This window comes from Mastigoproctus giganteus, chromosome 13 (genome assembly GCF_048544385.1).
Source record: "Mastigoproctus giganteus isolate SK-2022 chromosome 13, ASM4854438v1, whole genome shotgun sequence".
NCBI lineage: Eukaryota > Metazoa > Arthropoda > Arachnida > Uropygi > Thelyphonidae > Mastigoproctus > Mastigoproctus giganteus.
This window is the reverse complement of record NC_143587.1, coordinates 148,450,556-148,477,093: the sequence shown is the minus strand read 5'-3', so window position 1 is coordinate 148,477,093 and position 26,538 is coordinate 148,450,556. Positions and strand designations below refer to the sequence as shown.

The 26,538-nt window shown below is 37.9% G+C and overlaps 1 protein-coding gene across 1 annotated transcript in view; it reads right to left on the bottom strand.

Moving 5' to 3' along the window:
* The window catches only part of LOC150076513 (muscle calcium channel subunit alpha-1-like), a 1,171,392-nt gene that overhangs the window by 130,023 nt on the left and 1,014,831 nt on the right, over positions 1 to 26,538 (bottom strand). The window contains exon 36 of the mRNA XM_090387375.1: positions 4,344 to 4,446. Within this exon, the coding sequence (XP_090243501.1) occupies positions 4,344 to 4,446 (103 nt within the window). The remainder of the gene's footprint in view (positions 1 to 4,343; positions 4,447 to 26,538) is intronic.

The window sequence follows — 26,538 nt, the reverse complement described above, 5'->3', positions numbered from 1 at the left end:
TAGGAAAGTTGGACTGGAGAAAGTCAAGTTGCAAAGAGAGGAAGTCAAAGAGCTCCAAGTGATTAGTGGAGTTGGGAGAACGGTAGAGACAACAGATGAATTTGACACAATGAGGTAGAGAGATTTTAAGCCAGAGAAGATCAAAGAGAGGAGATTCCAAATTGCAAAGTCTCTGACAGAGAATATCAGAACGGACATATGCAGAAGTACAACCTTTGAGGCGAAAGGAATCATACAGGGAATAATTTGGGCATTTGAGATTAGCAGTAGATGAATCAACCGATAACTGAGATTCTGTCAGAAAAAGTACATGGGGTTTGGCAGACTGCAAGTGGAAATGGACATCGTTGAGATTAGAATTGAGACCATGTATATTTGTGAAATGAATTATTAAGTGCTTGGGAGGTTTAGATCTTTTCGCAGATAAGCTTGCTCTATTAGTTTGACAATTCATGGTGTATTCAATAGTAAGAAAAAGTGGGTGGGACACGCTGTATGAAGTAATGAAATTTTTGGATATGGCGTACACGTGGTAAGAATATACCCAGATCCTTGACATAACGTGGCCTCGACAATGCTCCTCGCATACACACTATTCGGACTCCCTCCAGTCACTATCTGGCAGAGTAGAGGTAGCAAGATTATACACTAGCTGATCTGGAAGCCTCCTAGAGAGTTACTAATAGGTTCGGTCCGGTGTACTAACTAGCAGCCGGCCTTAGAACACCGTTTTAGAGTTGTAGTCTCGAAATGTAAGGAATATTGGATCTCGCCACGACGTGGTGAGATCCGACATGGTAATATGTTAGAAGAATTCTGAAAAATGACACCAAGCAAGTTCTAAGTCCTTGGTGGCATCTCTCCTCTAGTTCACAATACCTGTGGTCCCAAGCTTGATGCTGTTCTGTGTAACTTTTCTTGCTCCACTGGTGTTTTTATTACTGTTTGGAAATTTGCCTCTTCCCTTCCATATGCTTTTACCTTTACACTTTCAAAATTAATGGAAAAATCCATCAATCACAAACTTTTAAGTTCAAGATAACTATTGCAATTGTCTAGCATCCAAATCTCCAGCTTCATTTTCTGCCTATGCTAAAGCTTACAACAAATGTAAAACAGTCATTAATCAATCCAAACTTGATTTTGAACAAACTGAGAGTAGAAAACTTGCTTCTGGTTCAAATGGTAGTTGAGCATCCAGGTCTTTAGCATTGACAAATTCAAGGTACTGCATATGGGTAGCAGTAATCCCAGAAGAACATACTAATAGTGATACCACACTGAATTTAGTGGAGAATGAAAAAGAAAACAGAATGAAAAATGAAAATGGGCAATTGTGCAGTCAGACAAGAAGTTCACAGAACAGTATAGACAGACAGCTAGAACAACTTATTGGATTTCTCAATAATATACAGGAATTCTGCCAGCAGGAATATGGGTGATTATCCCATTGTATAAGGCATGGTGAGGCTAGATCTTGAGTACTGCATACAGGTCCACTAGGTGGCAGTGATCACAGTGTGCTGAAGTGGGATTTACTCAAGGAGGTAACTACCATCAGGGGTAAAGGGAAGGGTTATTGCTTTCGTAAAGGTGACCAGGATGGTCTGAGACAGTATTTAATTTCTATACAGTGGGACCAACTGATGATGTTACCAACAGCAAACTCAAAATAGGAAGCATTCAAAGAACTCATCTTGGAAGTTACTAGGCTTTACATACCAACTAAGAAATACTGTTCAAGGTTCAGGCCTAAATGGATGTCAAATGAACTAATGAGACATATGGCAGAGAAGAAAAATACATGGGATACATATAAATTAACATGTAACACAGAAGCCTATGATAGATATAAGTTGATCTGTAACCAAGTTACAAAGGAGGTTAGGTAGGCGAAGGCAGATTACGAGAAATCTTTGGCAAGGGATGCAAGGAGTTCTTTACTTATGGAAACTTTAGAAGGAAGGGGATGAATCAGATTGGTCCATTTGATATCAATGGGTCAACTGTTGATGATCCTGCTCAGGTAGCTAACAAACTAAATGAATATTTTGCATCGACATTCACACAGGAGGAGTTATTCAGCGAGGGGAATGCCAGAGGTGTATTCAACTCTAGCAGTAAGCTAGAGAATCTTGTAATAACTGAGAGTAAAGTGGAGGAGAAATTGTTGAAGATAAATACAAGAAAGGCACCTGGGGTGGATGGGATCTATCCAGTTATATTAAAGGAGGCAGCAAAGGAAGTAAGCAAACCCTTAGCCATAATTATGAGAGCTTCCTTGGACTTAGGGGACGTACCCATGGACTGGAGATGTGCAAATGTGACCCCAATTCACAAAGGAGGATCAAAAGGCGACACAAGTAATTATAGACCTGTTAGTTTAACTTCTGTTCCCGGAAAATTAATGGAGGCACTGGTTAAAGAAGCACTACAGGATCATCTAGACAAGACTTCAGTTATAGCTCAGACACAGCATGGTTTTGTTAAGGGGAAGTCTTGCCTGACCAATTTGATTGATTACTATGATGTAGTCACAAAAGAACTGGATGCAGGGAATAACTTTGATATTATATACTTGGATCTTAGAAAGGCTTTTGATACTGTTGCACATGGAAAACTGCTGCACAAATTGGAGCAGTGTGGCATTGGAGCCAAATTGCTGCTATGGATAAAGGGGTGGTTGAGAGGGAGAAGACAGAGAGTGGTAATCAATGGACACTGCTCATCGTGGACTAATGTTATTAGGTGAAGTCCCTCAGGGTTCAGTATTGGGTCCATTATTGTTTTCTGTATTTATAAATGATATTGATGATGGTATATCAAGCTTAATGTTCAAGTTTGCAGATGATACGAGGTTGGCAGGGTTGTCAAGGACACTACTGACACTATGCTACTGCAACAGGATCTGGAAAGGTTGAGCAGATGGGCTGAGAGGTGGCAAATGAAGTTTAACATTGACAAATGTAAAGTACTACATATGGGAAACAGCAATCCCAGAGCAACGTATCGACTCTGTTGTACTACACTGGCAGTGGTAGATAATGAAAGGGACCTGGGGGTGGTTGTGCACGCAGATATGAAGTTCTCTGAGCAGTGCAGATGGGTTGCAAGAGTAGCCCATGGTGTATTGTCGATGATATATATAGGAATTTTTCTAGCAGGGATAAGGAGGTGATTATTCCCTTGTATAAGGCAATGGTCAGACCACACCTAGAGTACTGTATACAGGCCTGGAGGCCTCATTTCAAGAAGGATGTAGAGATTCTGGTATGAGTACAGAGAAGGGCAACAAGATTAGTAAATGGAACAAAGGGGTGCTCTTATGAAGAAAGGCTTAAGTTTTGCAAATTACAGTGTCTGGGATTGTACACCTCTATCAGATCACCTCGCACCGGCGAGGTGATCTGATAGATGGGATTCTTCCTCTTGCTCAGAATAATCACCTGAGGGGGCATAAAGTCAAATTGAGGAAAGACAGATAGATGTGCGGAAATTTGCCTTTAGCCAGTGGGTAGTTGGTTGGTGGAAAAGACTTCCATCCCTTGTTGTGGAAGTTGATAGCGTAAATAAATTTAAGGCTCAGCTGGACAGGTATTTCGAACGAACAGAGGGGTGAAGTGGATGTGGTTATTTTTTATTTATATATTTATTTATTTTTTTTTTTGGCTGATGCTGCATAAGCTTGCTTTCTTGCATCAAATGCCTCTACTAATGCTAATGCTAAAATGCTAATGATGGGCAGTCTTGTTTACGAGGGCTAATTTTTGAGATTAAAGTGCCATGATCAGACTTGTATAAGGCAGTTTAGGTTGAACTTGAAGATTAAAGCGTCAGAAATGCATCACAGTTCACAGCTGCTCCTTTTAAATCTAGCTTTTAAATTCCTGGCTTCTAGTCCTGTTTTATAGGAGGAATGGTTTCACCCACTGATCAAATCGTAGTTAGAAGTTACAGAGTTAGTTGCATTAGTTTAAGAATAAAAAAATAAAAGTAACTTTGTTTCTGAATCTCTGCTTACTCCTTATGGGAAAGAATTATTAAGTAAAAATTTAAAGATATAAATATAACTTTGAAGTGCACTATGAGATAATACTGAATCACTTGTTCATTTGAGAAAAATGTTTGGCAATTGGGGCATGTTCTAATGATCTGTTTATCTGTTTTTGTGTGGTGAAAATCTGTACAAAATAAAGAACTATAAACAACAAACCACAGAAGTCTCAATAACAATATAAATTTTTATTACATGCTGAATGTGCAAATCTAAATTCAAAATTTCTAATCTAAATCTAATTTTATAAATTCTAATCTGTATTAGGGTTAAAAATGACACTACTAACCTTCTGTTTTGATATGAAGAGAAGTTCTCACTAGAGCAAACAAAGTTGCATTAAACATAACAGTTCCATCACTATTCAAGGGCATATTCATGGACACGAGTTTCTGGTGGGAAAAAAAATTAATATCTTGTAGGACAGTGTGACATATAATAATTATATGTCAAAATTATTAGTCATTATTGCTGTTACCTTACATAAATTTTCTACAACTATTTTTGTGATCATGCAAAAGTTCTTTTGTAAAATGACATAAATGAAAGTCATATTTAATATTTCACCACTGATGCCTACTACTTTTCCTACACTTTTCTATCCAACACATTTCAGAATGAACATAGGCTGATATGAAGTCACCACTGTTAAGCTTGGCTAGAACTGAAGACAAGAAGACTCCCTTCAACTGCAAACCTGGCAAAGGATCAGATTGACTTGAAAAATTAGCTCTCGCTGTTCTTCTATGTAATTTTTCTTTTACATGTACTCCTCTTGCATTCTGTTTCATGTATGTGAAGTGTGTGATGCCATCCATATAGGTATCAATGGAATAATCCACAACTTTGCCTATACACATTCATTCAATAAACAAAGTCAGGTGTCTAGTAGCTTGCTTTGTCCACTTCTGCATATTAGAATTGAGAAACTACTATAGTCATTTGGTAGGCAAGTTTAATTTTTCATAACAACAAGATTCTATTATAGATATCTGCATCTCAAAGACCTGATATTTATGTGAGAAAAAGAGTTTAGTTGCTGTCACACACATGCTTATGTTAGCAAGCAACTTTTATTCTTTCTATATAATTTTGTATTACTACTCTACTCTGGGAAATTCCATGATTTTTAAAATTTTATTTACAACAACATGTATAAAAATTAAGATGAATGAAGGAAAGTTATCAAATTTGATAATGATTACACAGGGTGTGTAATCATTAGATAGTGCCTATTCTTTTTTAATATCTATGTTAATAAATTAGTTGAAATCTAAAAGAAAACTGTAATAGTAGAATTATGATAAATGAGGAAAACAAATTAAAAGCTTAATTTAAATTTTTAAGTCTGAATACTTAAGAAGTCTGAATTGTGCAGTAAATCTGGTTATTTCAGGCACATCTGTATATGACTTAAAGTTAGGTAATGTATGCAGTATTTTACAACCTTACTCAATAAACAGATGGACATAATGAAGAAAATAGGCACTTATGCATATATATGTGAATGCTCACAAAAAAAAAAAAAAAAAAAAACCACCAGATGATCATTTTGAAAAAAATTTCCAAAGCTTTTAAATGAAAATGTCAAGTAATAAGCATGTCATCATCATCATTAGTTATTTTAAATCCACTGTAGGATGAAGGCCTCTCCAGCAACTTTCCAGTTCCTTCTGTTTTGAGCACTGGCCATCCATTTACTACCCACAAATTCGTGAATTTCACCTATCCACCTCTGTTGTTGTCTTCAAGGTTTTCTTTTAGCTCCACTTGGGTACCATTCTGTTATTTTCTTAGTCCATCTGTCATCATGTCTTCAAGCTATGTGTCCTGCCCAAGTCCATTTCAGTTCTTCAGATTTGATAAAAATGTCCCTTATTTGTGTTTGCTGCCTATTTATGTGTTTATCTTCTTATCAAACAATCTGATTCCTAATATAATTCGTTCCATTCTTCACTGCATAGTTTTCAACTTCTCTTCCATTCTTTTGGTAAGTGCCCAAGTTTCACTTCCATAAGTCATGGAACATTATTTTATTGGTTCATTATTTTACGTTTCAGACAAATTGGGATATTGCTCCTCAGTATGTGGCGCAGTATAACTGCAGTCGTTTTTGCTCCAATAAAATCAAAATCAACCTCAGTATGTGACTATATTTCCAGAATGCTATCCACCTGAAATTTATTCTTCTCTTGACTTTAGGCATTTATCCTTATTACAGCTAATAACTTGTCCCAGATAAGTATATGAATCCACCTTTTCAATTACTGCTCCTTCAAAGATTATATCCCTTTCTGTGGCATACTTGTTCATCATTACTTTTGTTTTAGCCATATTCATCTTTAGTCCAAAATCCTTACTAACTCTGCATAACCGATTAAGGTTTTCCCGAAGGGAAGGTGTGCATATAGTTAGATCTACTGCTGAGGTTGTACGACTAGGAAAGTGAAAGTACGTATGTTTGCCATTATTGAGTAGAGAAAGGTCATGATTGTCTATTATTCTTTCTATTATCTGTCCTCGTCTGTTGATATCAGTGTTTCCCCACAGATGACTATGCCCATTCAGATCTTCCATTATACAGAAACGTGATGGGAGTTGGGAGATTAGTTGGTCTATTTCCTCAAATGGTATATCTGGTCTTGGTGGAAGGTACACTGAACAGATGGTTGCCCTAAATCTCAGTGTTATTCTTACCGCTATCGCTTCTATATTGCTGTTTAAAGGAATGTGTTTGGTTGGGATGTGGTTATGGACTAAGATGGCTACTCCTCCATGTGTTGACCTTTCTCTTAATCTGTCTTTCCTATACATTCTATAATTTTTCATTGAAAGGGTGTCTTGTTGTCTAAGGTATGTCTCTTGTAGACAAAAGCATATTGGCGTACGTTGTATTATTAGATACTGGATATCGTCATAATTGGCTTGTAGTCCTCTATAGTTCCACTGGATGAACTGATCCATTATTTGGTTTTTTAGGGCTTTCGGGTTGCTTCCGAAATGCAGCATTCTTATGCTTTGTCTTATCTTTTTTAGGATAGTTAGGCCAGTCCATGTCCATATCTTCTTCTGTGAAAATTTCTAATACTGGTTCTTCAGTTGTGTTTATTTTTTCTATTTCCATTTGTTTGGTTGCTTTGGTGTTTATAAGTTTAGGTTGGTTTTCGTTGTGATACTGATTTGTGGATATCTGTTCTGTGTGAAAAGAAATTGAGGTATTCACTGTTTTCTCCTGTTTCTGTGCCTTCAATCCAGTAAATGATTCTTTTGGCAGCATGGAAATTTTGGTTTGAACTTCTACTGATTTATATTGGATTACTGCTTGTGCATATGTTGGCTTGTTTGTAGGCCATGGCTGTATTATTCTCCTTGCTACTTGGTAGGTTGTGTTGTGTTCTGTTTTGTATTTTTGAATTAGTTTCTCTTGTTTCCATTTTTCGCACATTTTTGAGTAGGCTGGGTGTTCCCCTTTACAGTTTGTACATTTCAAGATGTTGGCAGAGCAAACTGTAGTCTCGTGTTCTTTAGAATCACATTTTGCACAGGTTACTGAGTTTCTGCATGCCAATTGTGAATGTCCAAATTTCTGACATTTGTAACAACGCAGTGGATTTGGTATGTATTGTCGTACTTGGCAGTTCAGATATCCTGCTTTGATTGTTGTTGGAAGTTTTGAAGTATTAAATGTTATGATAAGGGTTCTTGTTGGAATTATATTTCCATCCCTTCGGATATTAATTCTCTTCACTCCTGTTACTTCTTGGCTTAATTCTTCTGTGAGCTCTTCCTCTGACACATTTAAGAGGTCCCACTCAAAGATACCCTCTGGAAGAATTCAGCGTGTTGTGTGGTGTTACAACTACTGGCATTCTTCCAAAAATTGTTGTTGAAAGTAACTTCTGGGAGTGTTTGGGATTTTCTGTTTCCACTAGTATGTCTCCGGATCTCAGCCGTCGAACTGACTTGGGAGATCCTACTAGACCCTCTAATGTTTTCTGAATAATGAACGGAGACATATGTCCTAATGTCTAATCTCCTGTCGCATGTATGACGATGTATGTTGGTATTTTGGTGGGTCCATATCTGTCTCTTTGATTTTGTGTTTTCTGTTTCACTACTTGGTACAGCTTTGTCTTGAAGCCCTATAGTACTAGTAGTTATTTTACTACTCATGTTTGCTCTTTTGGCCCTGGGAGTGATACTTTCCTCTCCTCTCTCCCAGGTTACCAGCCCTGCCACGTGGAGGCAAGAGCAGTGCCTCTTAGTGACCAAGCGGCTGCGTAAGTTAGATTAGTAAAAGTGAGAATAAGAAAAAAAATAAGAAAGGTGAGTTTCCTTTCTGTGTCTTCACTTACTGATTGTAAGACAAAGAGCTGTTTCAAAAAATAAAGGGAATTTAATGATGAAAATTAAAGAAACTTGTATATTTTTTAGAACACTATAAATTGCTGGGAATCACTTAGTCACTAATAAATCGCTTGGCACCTGGGGCCTAATTAATACGTACTGAAATATGTACATACTAACTAGACTGACATTTGTGGGTGGGGGGTTAAAATTTAAAACAGTAAAAATATAAGCAATCAACAACAAAGAACACGGCACACACAAATTACAAGTAACATGATATGTGCAAGTGAGAACAGAGTAAGAAGCTTTAAAAATAGGAATGAAGAGAAGATTCTGAAAATTAATTTTTTTATATGATTGAAGATTCCATGGAAGTGTAAACACATTTCACCATAATAACCCACAGAATTCCAGCTGTCGGTATTATCACAAATTCAATAAGATCGAGTTTACTATTCGTTTATGATAGATTGCACTAACAGAAAAGCCCAATAAACAGGTGACTGCTAATTGTTTCTATTGCTTTATGGTCGAGACCTCCATAAATCCGACAGAATCACGGGGTATAGTCAGAGACAATCGTACAGTAAAATCTGATGCTGTGGTCTCCTGCCCTGACTAAATGGCATGTTGTCCCAAATAAGCGAAGTAAACCATGGCTACTTTCTCGATTGGATTCTGTTTTTTAAGATTTTCCCCAAATAACCGGTGGCCCAAATAACCAGAATCCACTGTATATGATATCAAAATTATTTTTTGTATCCAGTTCTTGGGATCACATCATAGTATCCAATTAAATTGGTCAGATAAGATTTCCCTTTAACAAACCCAAACTGTGTCTGAAGTATTACTGCAGTCTTGTCTAGATGATCCTGCAATGCTTCTTTAACCAGCGATTCCATTAATTTCCCTGGAACAGAAGTTAAACTAATAGGTCTGTAATTACTCATATCATCCTTTGTGAATTGGCACTACTTTACACATCTCCAGTCCATGGACACCTCCCCTGAGTCCAAGAATGCTGTCATAATCATGGCTAAGGGTCTGCTTACTTCCTTTGATGCCTACTTTAATATTACTGGATATATCTCATCCACCCCAGGTGTCTTTCTTATGCTTAACTTCAACAATTTATCCTCCACTTTGCTCTCAGTTATTACAAAATCATTTAGCTCCATGTTACAGAATGTAGATGCAAAATACTCATTCAGTTTGTCTCACCTGAGCGTGATCATCAACAGTTGAACAATCAATATCAAGTGAACCAATCTGATTGATCCCTTTCCTTCTAGAGTTTACACAAATCAAGAGGTCTTTGCCATTCCTCTTTGCATCCTTTACTAAAGATTTCTCGTAATCTGTCTTTGCTTGTCTGACCTCCTTTGTGACTTAATTACAGCACAGCTTGTATCTACCATAGGCTTTTGTGTTTCCTGATAATTTTTATGCATCTCATGCATTTTTATTCTCTGCCATGAGTCTCATTAGTTCATCTGACATCGATTTATGCCTTGAACAGTATTATTTTTTTGTTGGTATGAAAAGTCTAGTAGCTTACAAGATTACTTCCTCGAATGCTTCCCATTTAGAATTTGCTTTGGTAACATCACCAGTTGGTCTCACTGTATAGAATTTAAAAACTGTCTGAGACCACTGTAGTCACTTTTACAAAAGGAAAAACCCCTCCCTTTTCTCCTGATGGTAGTTACATCTTTAAGTAAATCTCACATCACTATACACTGTGATCACTACCAACTAATGGTTCCTATATCTGCAAATTTGTAATACATGAATAATCACTGCTGATAATCAGATAAAGAGTATTAAACCCTCTGGAACATACTGCTGTAGAAAACAATCATCCAATAAATCGACAAAATGCTTGATAATGTGTGAGTGACCACCCAAGTTCCAGTCATATCTGGGAAGTTAAAATTCCCCATAAGAAGACATTCTAATTTACTGGCCCACACTATTTCTCTCTACAGTTGTTGTTGTTGTTTGTACTCACCAGATGGACAGTTGTATTCATCAGAGCCATATGGCCTATAACACACTCCTACTCTCATTTTTGCTTTCCCAGTGCTTATGTCAACCACACACTAACTCAACATTTCACTGTCTATCTATATCAACTGGTTGAACTTCCTTAGTTTTTATGTATTTCTTAACTAACAGCATAATCCCTCCTCCCTTACTATCCTGTCTATCTTTTCTGTGTACATTGTACCCACTAAATTCCAATTTTGCACTGCTTATAAATGTGTAACAGTACATTTCTGATATCCCAACAATATCTCCCTTTGATGTTTTGACCAGCATTTCAAATTTATTTACTATACTCCTAGCATTGGTGTACATGCAAGCATGCATGCACCTGTTCTTAATCTTAGTTACCCAAACACAGACCATTCATTCCTTGTTCCATGATGATTCCCCCCCCCTCCCCGTACCTGAAATCCCTAGCACCTTTCTTTCCAGTTGCTGCTTATTCTAATAGAAGCAGTGCAAGAATCACTTTGACCTTTTCCTGTGGCTACTGTTAATCTTTTATTCTGTGTATCCCCCTAAGTGAGCAATTTTTCCAACCCACTTAACACTGACTCAAAAGCATTATCAAATATTCTTGCACTCTTTCTATTTAAGTGTATCCCATTCCTGTAGAAGCAGTCTCTCCTGTTAACATACAGACCAAGCCGAAAAAAATTCTACCACACGAGCCTTGCACAATCTCTCCAGGGCTGAACTGAATGACAAGGCTCTCATTATATATTCCCTCCTATAGTGTCTGGGCAGAATTGCAGACACTTTCAAATTCATTCCTAACTTGCAACCTTTTCTCAACATTGCCCTATATATTTGTTAAGTAAATCTGCAGATCTCCTCCCTTAATGTCATTAATGCCAACATGTACAACAATATCACCTTTTTCCCCTTAAAAGATGACAGCTGATCTTTAATATCATCAACTTTTGCCCCACGGCAGACATACCCTGGTCCTATTCCACCTATCCTTTTTGCTCAATGTATTTCCTGTGTCCCTGATTAGAGTAACTGACAATAACTAATTTCTGTGGGACCAGCGTCTTGTGCCTTGAAGATTTCTGCTGTGTTGCCTGATGCACAAGAGTGAGCTCTGGCATTGAGTTAGGCAACTGTGAGCTTAATGGTTCCCCCTATTTTAATTCCTTTGAGGGCATCTACCCGACTCTTCAAACTTTCATAGATGCTCATCAGAACGCTGAGTTCTGATGAGCATCTATGAAACATCCTCTTGGCTAGATCAAGTCCTGTTCTAGAAAGTTCTGCAAACATTTCACAAGTTGCACGTTGTTTTAGGCTGTGATTCATTGGAGAACTGTCCCTTTGATTCTCCCCTGAGCCCATCACTCCCACTACTTTGTGCCCATTGCTTGCTGCTATAGTCTGGGGCATGATTTTTGTTTGAATACAATTTATTAACAACGAGAATTAATAAGATTTATAAATTTAATTAAATAATTGTCAATACTACACTAATCTAATAGATTCCGAAATGCAGTGATACGTATTATGCTATCTAGTTTTACATTATACCTTGCGCTAATAAGCTCAGAATATACAAATTATCACAGGCTGGCCTCGATTAACTTGATTAATTCGTCCCGTGAGCGCATCGCGCAAAACAGAAATGCGTTAATCGAATATAATAATCAATAGGAAAAATTATAATTGGTCCTTGACCTTCTGGAATGTCCATAAAGAATTTTAAAAATACCTTTTAAATAACTTTTTAACTGTATACAATGTAAAAGATAATGAAAATAATTATGGAATTAAATGTTTATTGCATAAAACAGCAGTTCCCAAACTGTGCACCGCGGAATATTTTAAATTTTCGAGGGAAACACAGCGATATTCGACATCTGTCAGACACTGCGCGAACTACTAGCTCAAGGTAGTTCACGTTTCAGCATTTCTTATTAAGTTGTTTGGACCTAACTACTAAACTGAACTGTTAGGTATTTCTTTTGGTCTGGGTGTGTCTTGAAAAAATTACTGAGACACTAAGGGCACCGTGAACCGAGAAAGTTTGGGAACCTCTGACATAAAATACACAATGAAGAAATGACTGTTGCGGAAATATTTGAACAGTGTTGACTTTCTCTTTTCATCAATTAATTTCTGATAGCCAACAACAATCTTCTCTGGGCCCTGGCAAAATAAATATCGCAGAGAACCTCAAGCCTTTTGTTTGAGGTTCTATGCGATACGAAAGATTGCATCTAATTATTTTACCGTTATCTCCTTCGCGGTAACATTTTCATCTGGCTCATTTAAAAATTTGAATTTTTATGCAAGTGTGCATTGTCTTTATTAGCAGGAGACAAACAAGTAACAAGTCTTCTTCCAATGGTTGATGGAACACACTGAGGTGGGCAGCAGGCAAACGTTTGTTTATTGCCCGTACGACTCGCGGTAAGCTTAACGTGCAATTAAAATCTTTTGCAACTATCGCATAAAAAAAAAAGATCGCGTTAACTGGAAAGTTGCATCGTGTAAAGTGGTATAATTTTTCAAATAGCTTAACTGAAAATCGCGTTAATCGAACTCGCATTATGTGAGGCCTGGCTCGCATAACATTGTGTTCATTACAGTAATGAACACAATGTTAAATTAGTTATATTCATAGCTAAACACAAAGATATATGCCGAAAGTGAATGGGAGTTATATAAGTTAATTATAATATATAAAAAAATTATCCAACCAATGGCAACCTAATCAATTAAAATTTTGAACCCCCCCCCCCACTACTCACTAGTTTTATACTATAATGATGAAACAACCGTAGAACAGTTGTTTCATTGTTGTGTCGAATGAAACAACCATTCTACGTATGCTAGGTTGTAACCTACTAAATATGTAGCTAAATTAAAAATAAAATAACGAGCTTGATTAGGATTATAAAGCTACTTATAGAGAACAATTGAATATGACAGGTAAGTCAATAAAGCAGCAGAAGTCTTCAAAAACTTATGGATTTCTTGGAACTGGAAATTCACTGCTTGAGCTTTGATATGCTCTTTATTGAGACTACCCACTTCCACAACACCAAAAGGAAGCTTGTTCCAAAAGTCATTCACTTTCTGGCTGAAAGCAAATTTTTCACATCTATCCTAATGACAAGTACTAATAGTCAAAAAATAATAGTAAATAATAATACAAATAAAGAAAAAAAATTTATAGGATACCAAATTTTGTGTGGGAATGCAATAGTATATACAATGGCAGACAAAAAAACTGCATCACTTGTGAATTTTGCAAATGTGTTCTGCACTGCATTGTGGGTTGCAGAAATGTTCAAAATGCATTTGTTAGATGGGATTTATATCTCTGTGAATGAAATCCAATAAAAAGACTCCACCTGATATACCTAATTGCTATAAATATCTTCCCAAAGGGTAAAATGCATAATTAATGGAAATATGAGAAATCATGCAAATGGCAATCATGACAACTAAACATACATTTTATTGCATTTACATGTACAAACTGAAATGACAAGTTAACATAATAGTATTATGTATTGTAAATCAGCAAAATAAGTCCTCAATATTTTGTTTTCCTTCTCAAGCTGCAATTACAGTCTTGCAGTGATCTGGCCTAGAGTTAATCAACTTCTGGTTATGTAATGTAATTACTGTAATGCCAGCACTGTAATGCCAGCATTTCTGAGGTATGACTGCACCTTAAGGGAGAAAAATGAGGGAAAACATTGGTGTTTTAAGCCTTGTGAGACAAGAACACAAGCTCATCATTAAATCTAAATAGCATATAACTTACCAATTTTGCTGTGGCAAGGTGCTGAGTCCTGTTGAAAAATGCAGTTTTGGACGTCTGTGTGGTGATCCCTAATAACAGGTTTCAGGCACTCCTCCAAGATAGCAGTGTAGGTTTCTGCATTCAGCGTTCTGTTAATAAACTTAATTTGTCTATCCCTTTGCTTGTTATGCATCCCCAGACCATCTGACTGGCGGGGAACTTTACAGTCAGTGTTATGCAGTCAGAATGGTATGCCTCCGATTTTCATCTTCTGATATATTGCTTCCCATCCAAGCCATGAAAGTTGAATTTTGATTCGTCAGAAAAGATGATAGTGTCCCATTGCTCTTTTGTTGAAACGTGTTTTAACCCAAGCAAGTTGCTTCTTCCTCATTTGTTGGGTCAACAAAGGCTTCTTCTTGGGCCGATAGGCATGTAGACCACATTCCGAAAGCCGTCTTTGGATAGTTCATGCACTTGTTTCAACACCAGAGGACATCACAAAGTCCAATTTTAGATGTTGTTGTTGTTTGTTATTTGGAGCATTAGCAACTAAGGCCATATTGCTCCGGGAAATGAGGTGGTCATTCCCTGACCTTTCCACATCCTCTATATTTGGTGGTGACGGGCTCGAACCCCGGTCTAATCAAGAAACGTGTGCTACGCACTGCTGCTCCTTCCCACCTGGCTACAAAGGCGCCCCAATTTTAGATCAGGAGCATTAGTATGCCATTTACAAAGACATAGCCATTTCAAATATTGATCTTGGGAAGGTGCAGTCACTCTCTTACGACCTGATCCAGATCACATCACCGGTTTCACGCTTTAATTTCAGCACCAGGGATACTATTGGCTGGTGGCAGCCTATTTTATCAGTGATAGCATTAATAGAAAGCCCTTCCTGGGACAGAGCAACAGCTACACTTTTTTTTCTTGGTGTCAACTGAACATATGTAGCCATGATTACACCTCCACAAAACAGGCTGCTAATGAGCGTGTATACCCTTCTAACGGCTTATTTATAGAAATGGCTGATGCAATACCTTGCAATTACAGTCTGATACAATAGAAGCATTATCTGATGCAATACCTTTGATTTGCAACAAACAAAATGACTGTAATCAAACAATATCCTATGTTTCACTACAAATGTTACTCTTTTTAAGGTGGTGCACTTTTTTGTCCACCACTATATACTGACCAGAGTGACTGTACCTTAAGAAGAAGAATGAGTGAGAAAAAGAAGAAAAAGAACACTGAAAAGACAACATTAAAAATACATCGTTTATATGGAAGGGTTTCAACATCATTCAGCATTAATGGAAATTCCTCAACCCTTTTTCATACTTTTATCCTTTCCAGAAACAGGTACAAATGTAGAAGCTCTTAAAGAAGCCTTAATCCATTCTCTATGTAATTCAGTCACTGAAAACAGAGGCTTACTTATTACAAACAAAGATGTTCAAATAAAATTCAGATGTTGAACTTGGAAACAAATATAATTGTATATGGTTCTGTCTTTATTATGCAATTATCTTTATTAACTGCATAGTATCAACTGAAAAGGAGAAGGAACTATACATTTAAAATTTGAGGCACTATTCATACAACTATATCGAAACTCACTAGATTTTCATCAGCTCATGAAGGGACTCTGTTGGAAAACATATGCTGACATAACTTTCAATTAAACACGTAGAAACTGCTATGGCGCCATTAACCTCTAGAAAGGGCTGCAATTTCACTATGCAGAATAATACTATAAGATTGCAGAGGGATATTTCAACAAAGAAGTTTAAGTCAAATAATATTCATATGCTTCACTGTTCAATTAAATGGACATTTCACTTTGATACATTACTTGGCTGTACACTTAGACAAAATCAATTATTCACAGTTCAGTACATGTTTACTAACAGATTCCAGCTGATAAGGAGCCAATACACTTTGAAACAGTTGTCCTGGCAGTGTCTCAGATTTTTAAATCTATAGCAGGATTCCTGCTAGAAATTTAAATTATATAATTTAAAATGATATTAGCAAGTTAAGCAGAACTGGGGATAATAGTACTTGTCATTAGGATAGATGTGCAAAATTTTGCTTTCAGTCAGAGAGTAAATGACTGTTGGAACAAGCTTCCATTTGGTGTTGTGGAAGTGGGTAGATAAATGTCACCCAGTAATAGTTGCAGGGCACCTCACAGATGCTCCTCGAAAATGCCGTTACCATGTTGACAATTTTCCTACCTTACTGATTTTTAATGCAATAGTTTTCATAGTGATTTTCTTATAGAAATTGGGTGAAAGTTTGCACAAGTCATTCAAAGCCTTAAACACCTCAATCAGATGCAGTATTCAAGATGTGGCCTGACCATTGCCTTACACAATGGGGTAATCACCTCCTTATCCATACAAAATTCCTGTATATCATTGAAAAAAGTCCCAAGAGCTGTCCTGGCAGCCTGTCTGCACTGCTCGGAGAACTTTACATCTGACCGCACAATTACCCCCAGGTCCTTTTCATTTTCCACTACCCTTTGTGTAGTACATAAACACAGTCGGTATGTTATCTGGGAATTACTGCTACTCATATATACAGTACCTTGCATTTGTCAATTTTAAACTTCAATTGCCATTTCTCAACTGATCTAATTTTTCTAGATATTGTTGTAGCAGCAACAGCATACTTCTTCACTGTAATTAACCATTGTGCCAACCTTTGTATCATCTGCAAACTTAGACATTATTATTATTATTAGCCATATAGTGCAAGGAAGCCTGGGGCTTATGCTGCACCAGCCAAAAAAAAAAAATTTCCAAGTTACCCTGAGAGAGAGAGAGAGAGAGAGAGAGAGAGAGAGAGAGAGAGAGAGAGAGAGAGAGAGAGAAATAGAAAGGAATCACTAAGAAAGAGAAGAATGACGATATCCAGCTCAGGACCCTGGATGTGCCAAGCCCATACTTGCCAGATGTAAGCCCATTAAGCTTAATATACCTTCATCAATATCATTAGCAAATACAGAAAACAACAATTGTCCCAGCAATGAACCCTGGGGGTACTCCACTAATAACATTAGTCCACAAAGAGCAGTGCCCATTGATAACCATTCTGTTTTCTCCCACTCAATCATCAAATTATCCATAGCAGTAACTTCCCCTTAATGCCACAATTCTCCAAGTTGTACAGCTGTCATTTATGTGCAACAGTATCAAAAGTTTTTTGGAAATCACACGTATGTGATATCAGAATTATTTTTTGCAGCCAATTCTTTTTGTTACTGCTGTTGTTTTTGTTGTTATTGATGGTGCAAGGGCTGCTTAGGCCCTATTGTGCCTATAAGTGATGTGGAAATTACCCATAGTGACTGTTATGGGAACGGTCAGAAATGATCATATAATTTTATCCCTTTAAGAAAGCAGAAAAACTCTATGAGATTAGCATCATTACCTACGATATGACAAATCTCAAAAGATTCTTTAAGCTTTGGAAGAAAACTGAATGAGAGTTTCCATTCATGAATGCATAAGGAGCATTCAACAAGAATGTGGTTCACTGTGAGTGGAGAGTTGTAGTGTGTACACTGTGGAGGTCCTTTCCTATGAGGAAAAATAGATGAGTAATCTAAATGTGACCAATTCATACTCTGGCTAGGATTACTTCCTCCTTTCTGTTTGCATGGAAGCTAGAGGCCCTTAACTGTAGTTCTGGTTTTATTTGAAAGAGCTTATTATCCGTTTGAGCTTGCCATAGAAGTGTCCATTTTTCCTTGCATATCCTTCCTATATCATATCTGTAGTCAACATATGGAATGTAAAAACATGATAAGGATGGGTTGATGGATGTTTGGCAGCATAGTCTGCACATTTGTTTTCTGATATCCCGGTGTGATCTGGGATCCAGCAAAAGATGACTACTAGCTGTCATTCCTGAACACAATATATCAGCTTACTTCTTATGGTTTTTATTAACGACTGGGTTGGTGAGAGTGTTCTGTAAAGCTAAAAGTGTACTCTGTAAGTCCGTATATATTATACTTTTTTTTTTGATTTGACAGATGGAGAATATTTTCTACGACAAACTTGTTGGCATTAATCAGCTGTACAGCTGCTACATTCAGTGGGAAGTGATACAGAGAGGGTATTAATAGGGAAAACAGCTTTAGCACCTACTCCACTATTAGACTTTGATCCATCAATATATATTTTGTAAAATGTGGATAATTTAGTGTGTGACCCTCATAGTTGCTGTATGTTAATATGTGCAAGGGAATGTTTCCCCTAGTTTAGGAAGTAATTGTCACAGGTTGGTTTAATATAGGACCATGGAGAACTGAACTGTTTGGATCTTGGAGGTCTTTTTCAAGGTGTACTTTTTCATTCCAAGTTTTTGATAATGCCTGAAATCTGATACCAGTATGCTGAATTGATCAGGGTTTATTTCTACAGTACATTGTAAACTGCAGATCACTAAGTATCTGCAAAATGGGGAGGAGAGTTAGGCATGCTTCAAATTTTAGCTGCATAATTCAGCAGTAACATCTTTCTCCTGAGACAGAGTGGAACTTCATGGGCCTCAATATAAAGGCGTTGTGCTCATGACATTGTATAAGTGCCTATAGCAATCTCGAGGATAGAATGTTGAATAGAAGCAAGGTGTACTAGCATGCTCTCCCTAGCAGAGTCATATACTGGGGCACCACAATCAACAAGAGACCTAATTAGAGTTCTAAACAAATGAACTAAGGCATAGCAGTCTGTGCTCCCATGTTGTAGAAGAAAGAACTCTGAGTATGTTAATTTTTTTTCTGGCAAGTAGTCTGAAGATGTTACATATCATAAGAAACTCAACTTGCAATCAGGCCAAGGAGGTGAACGCTATTCATAACTGGAAGAGAATAATTTTTTTAAGTGTAGCTATGGGTCAGGATGCATCTTTTGTTTGTCACAAAAGTAAATGACACTAGATTTCTGATGAGATAGTTGGTACCTATTCTGTGTCATCCATAGTTCAATATTGTTAAGTGAGATCTGTAGGTGCCTTTCAATGAAGTTCATATTCTATGAACTGCAAGAAACAGCCAGATCATCGGCATAGAGGAATGAGTTTACAGGTTTGGGAATACATTTGGTTATACAATTTATTCTTGTTGCAAATAAGGTAGCACTGAGAACTGAACCTTGTAAGACTCCTTCCTCTTGTATACTGATTTGCAGGAGGAGTTGTCAATAGTAGACTTGAAAAGATCTATGCTGAAGGATGTTTTGTGTGAAATATGGTAAGTGGGACTCTCAGGTCAAGGGAATGAAAATCTTTCAAGATACCAAAACACCAAGTGGTGTCAAAGGCCTTCTATATATCAAGGCATACATACCATAACAAGATACTTGTTTCTGATAAAAGAATTCTTGATGTTTGTTTCAACTTTGACCATGAGATCCAGGGATGATCAATCTTTTCTGAAACAAAATTAGTTATCAGAGATTAGATTTTTGGAATCAAGATACCATGATCAAGAAGAAATCAAGATTTGGCTGATGCTACATAAGTTTGCTTCCTTGCATCATATGTCTCTACTAATGTTAATGCTAATTTCTTGATCAAGGTTGTGAAGAGTATAACAAAAGTCTCTACATGCAGATGGAATGGGCAAGCAAGCGTCAATGTCTTATTATGGTTGACTTGAATCTGCATCAGATTGATTGGAACAAGTGGGGGGGAAACTCACGATGAGGAAAACTTTTTTAAATAAACTATATGATTATTATTTGTACCAGCCTGTCAGAGAAAGGACCAAGGGTGAGAATATTCTTGACCTCATCAATACTAATGATTCAGATGACGTCACAGGGGGTTTAAGTACACGAATCATTGTCAGGAAGTGATCATATAATTGTCAGCTGGAAGATGAAGAAAGATGTTGCAGTGGTTAAAGGTAAAGGCACGGTTTTTAACTTCAGAAGAAAGGACTTTGAGAGTTTAAGGGGCTATATGGCATCTGTGAACCGGGCGGATTGCTGAAGGATGGCAAATACATTTGAATTATGGAATACTTAGCATTAGCATTAGCATTAGTAGAGGCATTTGATGCAAGAAAGCAAGCTTATGCAGCATCAGCCAAAAAAAAAAAAAAAAAAAAAAACCCACTTCCACTTCACCCCTCTGTTCGTTCAAAATACCTGTCCAGCTGAGCCTTAAACTTATTTAGGCTATCAACTTCCACGACAAGGGATGGAAGTCTGTTCCACCCACCAACCACCCGCTGGCTAAAGGCAAATTTCCGCACATCTATCCTACATCTGTCTTTCCTCAATTTGAATTTATGCCCTCTCAGGTGATTTTTCTGAGCTAGAGGAAGAATCCCATCAGCATTGAGCATGCTCAAACCATTCAAGGCTTTGTACACCTCTATCAGATCACCCCGCTGGTACCTAGTTTCCAGACACTGTAATTTGCAAAACTTAAGCCTTTCTTCGTAAGAGAACCCCTTTGTCCCATTCACCAATCTAGTTGCCCTTCTCTGTACTCGTTCCAGCAGCTCTACATCCTTCCTGAAATGAGGCCTCCAGGCCTGTATACAGTACTCTAGGTGTGGCCTGACCATTGCCTTATACAAGGGAATAATCACCTCCTTATCCCTGCTAGAAAAATTCCTATATATCATTGACAATACACCATGAGCTACTCTTGCAGCTCGTCTGCACTGCTCAGAGAACTTCATATCTGCCTGCACCACCACCCCCAGGTCCCTTTCATTCTCTACCACTGTCAGTGTAGTACCACAGAGTTGATACGTTGCTCTGGGGTTGCTGTTTCCCATATGTAGTACTTTACATTTGTCAATGTTAAACTTCATTTGCCACCTCGAAGCCCATCTGCTCAACCTTTCCAAATCCTGTTGCAGCAGCATAGTGTCAGTAGTGTCCTTGACAACCCTGCCAACCTTCGTATCGTCTGCAAACTTGGACATTAAGCCTGATATACCATCATCAATATCATTTATAAATACAGAAAACAATAAAGGCCCCAATACTGAACCCTGAGGGACTCCACTAATAACATTAGTCCACGATGAGCAGTGTCCATTGATTACCACTCTCTGTCTTCTCCCCCTCAACCACCCCTTTATCCATAGCAGCAACTTGCCTCCAATGCCACACTGCTCCAATTTGTGCAGCAGTCTTCCATGTGCAACAGTATCAAAAGCCTTTCTAAGATCCAAGTATATAATATCAAAGTTATTCCCTGCATCCAGTTCTTTTGTGACTGCATCATAGTATACAATCAAATTGGTCAGGCAAGACTTCCCCTTAACAAAACCATGCTGTGTCCTAGCTATAACTGAAGTCTTGTCTAGATGATCCTGCAGTGCTTCTTTCACCAGTGCCTCCATTAATTTTCCGGGAACAGAAGTTAAACTCACAGGTCTATAATTACTTGTGTCAGCCTTTGATCCCCCTTTGTGAATTGGGGTCACATTTGCACATCTCCAGTCAATGGGTACCTCCCCTGAGTCCAAGGAAGCTCTCATAATTATGGCTAAGGGTTTGCTTACCTCCTTTGCTGCCTCCTTTAATATAACTGGATAGATCCCATCCACCCCAGGTGCCTTTCTTGTGTTTATCTTCAACATTTTCTCCTCCACTTTGCTCTCAGTTATTACAAGATTCTCTAGCTTACTGCTAGAGTTGAATACACCTCTGGCATTCCCCTCGCTGAATAACTCCTCATGTGTGAATGTCGATGCAAAATATTCATTTAGTTTGTTAGCTACCCGAGCAGGGTCATCAACAGTTGACCCATCGATCTCAAGTGGACCAATCTGATTCATCCCCTTCCTTCTAGAGTTTACATAAGTAAAGAACTCTTTGCTGTTTTTCTTCGCATCCCTTGCCAAGGATCTCTCGTAATCTGCCTTCGCCTGCCTAACCTCCTTTGTAACTTGGTTACAGATCAACTTGTATCTATCATAGGCTTCCATGTCACCCATTAATTTATATGTATCCCATGCATTTTTCTTCTCTGCCACATGTCTCATTAGTTCATCTGACAACCATTTAGGCCTAAACCTTGAACAATATTTCTTAGTTGGTATGTAAAGCCTAGTAGCTTCCACAATAAGTTCTTTGAATGCTTCCCATTTTGAATTTGCTGTTGGCAATATCATCAGTTGATCCCACTGTATAGAATTTAAATACTGTCTCAGTCCATTGTAGTCGCCTTTACGAAAGCAATACCCCTTCCCTTTACCCCTAATGGTAGTTACCTCTTTGAGTAACTCCCACTTCAGCACACTGTGATCACTGCCACCAAGTGGTTCATTTATCTGCAGATTCTTAATGCATGAAGAATCACTACTGATAATCAAATCAAGAGTATTACTCCCTCTAGTTGCCTCCCGAACATGCTGATGTAGAAAACAATCATCCAATAAATCCACAAAAGCCTTGCTACTGTGTGAGTGACCAGCCCCCAAATTCCAGTCAATATCTGGGAAATTAAAATCCCCCATTATAAGACTCTCTGATTTACTGGCCCACTCTATTTCTCCGAACAGTTTCTTATTATACTCATCAGAGTCATTAGGCCTATAGCACACTCCTACTCTCAATTTTGATCTCCCAATGCTTATGTCACACCAAACTGACTCGACACTGCACTGTCCAGCGATGTCGACTGGCTTCACTTCCTTGGATTTTATGTGTTTTTTAACTAATAGCATAACCCCTCCTCCCTTCCTATCCTGTCTATCCTTTCTGTAGACATTGTACTCCCCAAATTCCAGTTCTGCATTTCTTATATCTGTGTGACACCACGTCTCTGAAATCCCCACAATATCTGCCTTTGATGTTTTGAGCAATACCTCAAATTCATCAAATTTATTTACTAAACTCCTAGCATTGGTGTACACACAAGTATACATGCACCTGTTCTTTTTCTTAGCTACCCTAACACAACCCATGTGTTTACTTGTACCCCAATGATTCCCAGCAGTCTCTGAAATATCCTGCATCTTATTTTCACTTTTTTCTTTCAATTTCACTTTCAATTTCACTTTCAATTTCACTTTTATTTTACTTTTAAAGCAAAAATCACAGAAGCCATGAATGCAGACACACCTTTAAGAAAATATTGTAGAAGGAGGATGACTGCAGAGCTGGGTGGTCAAATAGAGCATATGGTATGGGATAGCTACAGAGCAATGAAAAGTGCTGAAGTCTATGACAGGTAAGTTTATCTGTAATAGTGCCACACCAGTTTCTGGCTAGGGGTCACTTTTTAAAAAAAATGTAATCGTACCACATATAAAGTCAGGAAGGACAAGGCTGGATATGAAAAAGCATTAGCTAAGGGGGCAAAGAATGGGGTCAAGGAATTTTTTATGTATATGATACAAGGAAGAAAAAAGCAAATCAGATTAAACTCTTGTGCTGTTGCACAAGAGTTTAATCTTAGACAATCCAGCTGATGTTGCACATGAATTCAACAGGTACTTTGCATCTGTCTTTACTGACAAAAGTCCCTTCATACTGAGAAGTGGCGGTACGAGTGAGGCTGAGTCATGTGAAATTAATGATGTCGTAATTACAGATGATTGTTTATTAGAAAAACTTAGCATTAGTAGAAACATATGATGCAAGAAAGCAAGCATATATAGCAACCTTTGAGCATAAAGGCAAGTAAGGCCTCAGAATTGATTGCATATCCCTCTGTAGTTTTGAGGGAGAGTGCTAGGGAGTGTACTGAACCATTGAGGCTAATTATGAGGGCATAGACTTTTTAGTGCCAATGTATCACCAATACATAAAAGTGGCTCTAAGAGGAAAGTCGGTAACCACAGACCAATTAGTATGACTTCAATAGAAGGAAAAATCTTAGAGGCAGTGATTAAGATGCAATCCAGGGCCATTTAGATAGATATGGCATTCTGAAAGACACACAACATGGCTTTATAAAGGGTTGTTGTTATTTGGTTTTTAGGAGCATTAGCAACTAAAGCCATATTGCTCCAGGGATATGCGGTGGTCATTCCCTGACCTTTCTGCATCCGTATTTGGTGGTCATGGGCTCAAACCCCGGTCTAATCAAGAAGCGTGTGCTATGCACTGCTGCTCCTGCTCACCTGGCTACAGAGGTGCCTTTTATAAAGGGTAAATCATGCTTAATTAACTTAGTAGGCTACTTTTACACAGTTACCCTTGAGTGGGATTTAGAGAATAATTTCAATATAGCTTGTTTGGATTTTAGCAAAGGATTTGGCTCAGTTTCTCATGAGAGGTTACATAAGCTGGAACAGGTTGGGATCACTGGTAAAGTTCTAAGATGGATTGCTGGGTGGCTGCAGGGCAGAAGGCAGAGAGATGTGATTAATGGATATTCTGTAGATTGGTGTAATGTTAGGAGTGGGGTCCCTCAAGGATTGGTTTTTGGAGCAATATTGTTTCTCATTTTCATAAATGTCATCAAAGGGATAGAAGGCGTAATGTCAAAATTTGCAGATGATGTAAAGATCATCTTGGCACTGATCATTAATGATCGGTGCCAAGCAGCGCTCCTTCAGGATGACTTGAACAGACTTCAGAGGTGGTCAGAAAAGTGGCAGCTGTGTTTTAATGCTGCCAAATGCAAGGTCTTGGGGAATAGCAACCCAGAAATAAATACTTGGTGGGGTTGAACTAAAAGCAGTGGAGAAGGAAAGGGATCTGGTAGTTACAATACAGGCAGATATGAAGTTTTCTGATTTTTTTTTTTTTTTTTTTTTTTGATTTGGTAGTTGTTGGCGCATCGGCTTCTGTGGCCATATTGCACCTCCCAAGGTTTTTGCAGTACTTTGATCCAAGCCCGAGGCGGGAATCGAACCCGCGACCTTTGGGTTGCCGGGCAGGTACTTTACCCACTCGGCTAGCCAGGTCAGCTGAAGAAGTTTTCTGAACAGCTTAAACAAGCAGCCAGGAAAGCCCATGGTGTCATATATCAGTGATTTATCGAATCCTATCCTGTAGACATAGAGAGGTTATAATCCCACTGTATAAGGCAAGTGTTCAAGTATGGAGACCTCATCAGAAAAACAACATTGAGCTTCTTAAAAGGATCTAAAGATGGGCCACTTGAATTGTTAGGTTGGCAGAAGGATGGCCATATGAGGAGACTCCGATTAGTGGACTATACAGCTTGGCAACCAGGCACCTCAGAGGTAACCTGATTGAGTTTTAGAAAGAATGATTAGTAAAATGAATGAAGGTAAAATTCTCACTGTTCTAAACACTTGCAGAACTAGAGGCTATAAATTCAAATTACAGGGCTTGAGGTTTAGATTAGATTGTAAGAAGTTTTCTTTTAGCCAGTGAGTTGTTGATAGCTAGAACAAGTTGCCCTCGCTGGTAGTTGTGGCTGAAAGTTTGAATAAATTCAAACCTGAACTGATACTTATCTGCATGAGGAGAGTAGCATATAATGTTTTCATATCTACTTGGTTCGTTTTTTTTTTTTTTTTTTTTGCCAGTGCAGCAAAAGCCTGTGGCTTTTTTGCACTATAAGGCCAATACTATTACTATTATATTTTTACTTTGAACTACTCTGAATTTATTCCCTCCTTTTTTTCCTTAATTCTCCTTATTAATTTTACTCTGCTACTTTATGTTAGAAATAGAGGACTATATATTGTCATTTTTTTTGTGCAGTTCTGGTGGTTGACACTTGAAAAGATGCCAGGATTGTACGATATACGACAGTATACTTAAATATATTTCTATCTGGTAAAATGTATCATTTCTTATCTTTTATTATTATGCTTTTCACTTTTTCAATTTGTAACTATACTACCTCCTCTCATCTTTCCATTTTGTCTTCCCCAATTTTCCATTTTTTTTCTTTTCTCAACAATTTTTATTTATGCATCACAGAATTATGGTCATTGGGTGCTTTCTGTCTATCAGTGGTCCTTGTCCATAAGTTTCCCCTCTATCTTCCTTAACCTTTGCAAAAAAATTTTATAGTCCCACACATATATACGGTTTCAATAGCCAAGTGGTCAGGAGCGGGAGTGCAATAGCATACGCTATTTGAATAAAACAGGAGTTCAAGGCCTATAATTGCTAAAAACAGTCAATCTGCTAACCTGCACTGGACCAGTGTCACAGATTATGGTCCATTCCCTCAAAATGACTTGTTGAGGAGGCCTTCACCCTGCAGTGCAGGATGAAGACTGCAGGTTTATATATATAAATAATAAATCTGCAGCCATGTCAATCCACTGCATGATTGAGGCCTCCTCATGCTCCTGACCATTTGACTATGAAGGTGCATATATATATATATATATATATATACAATA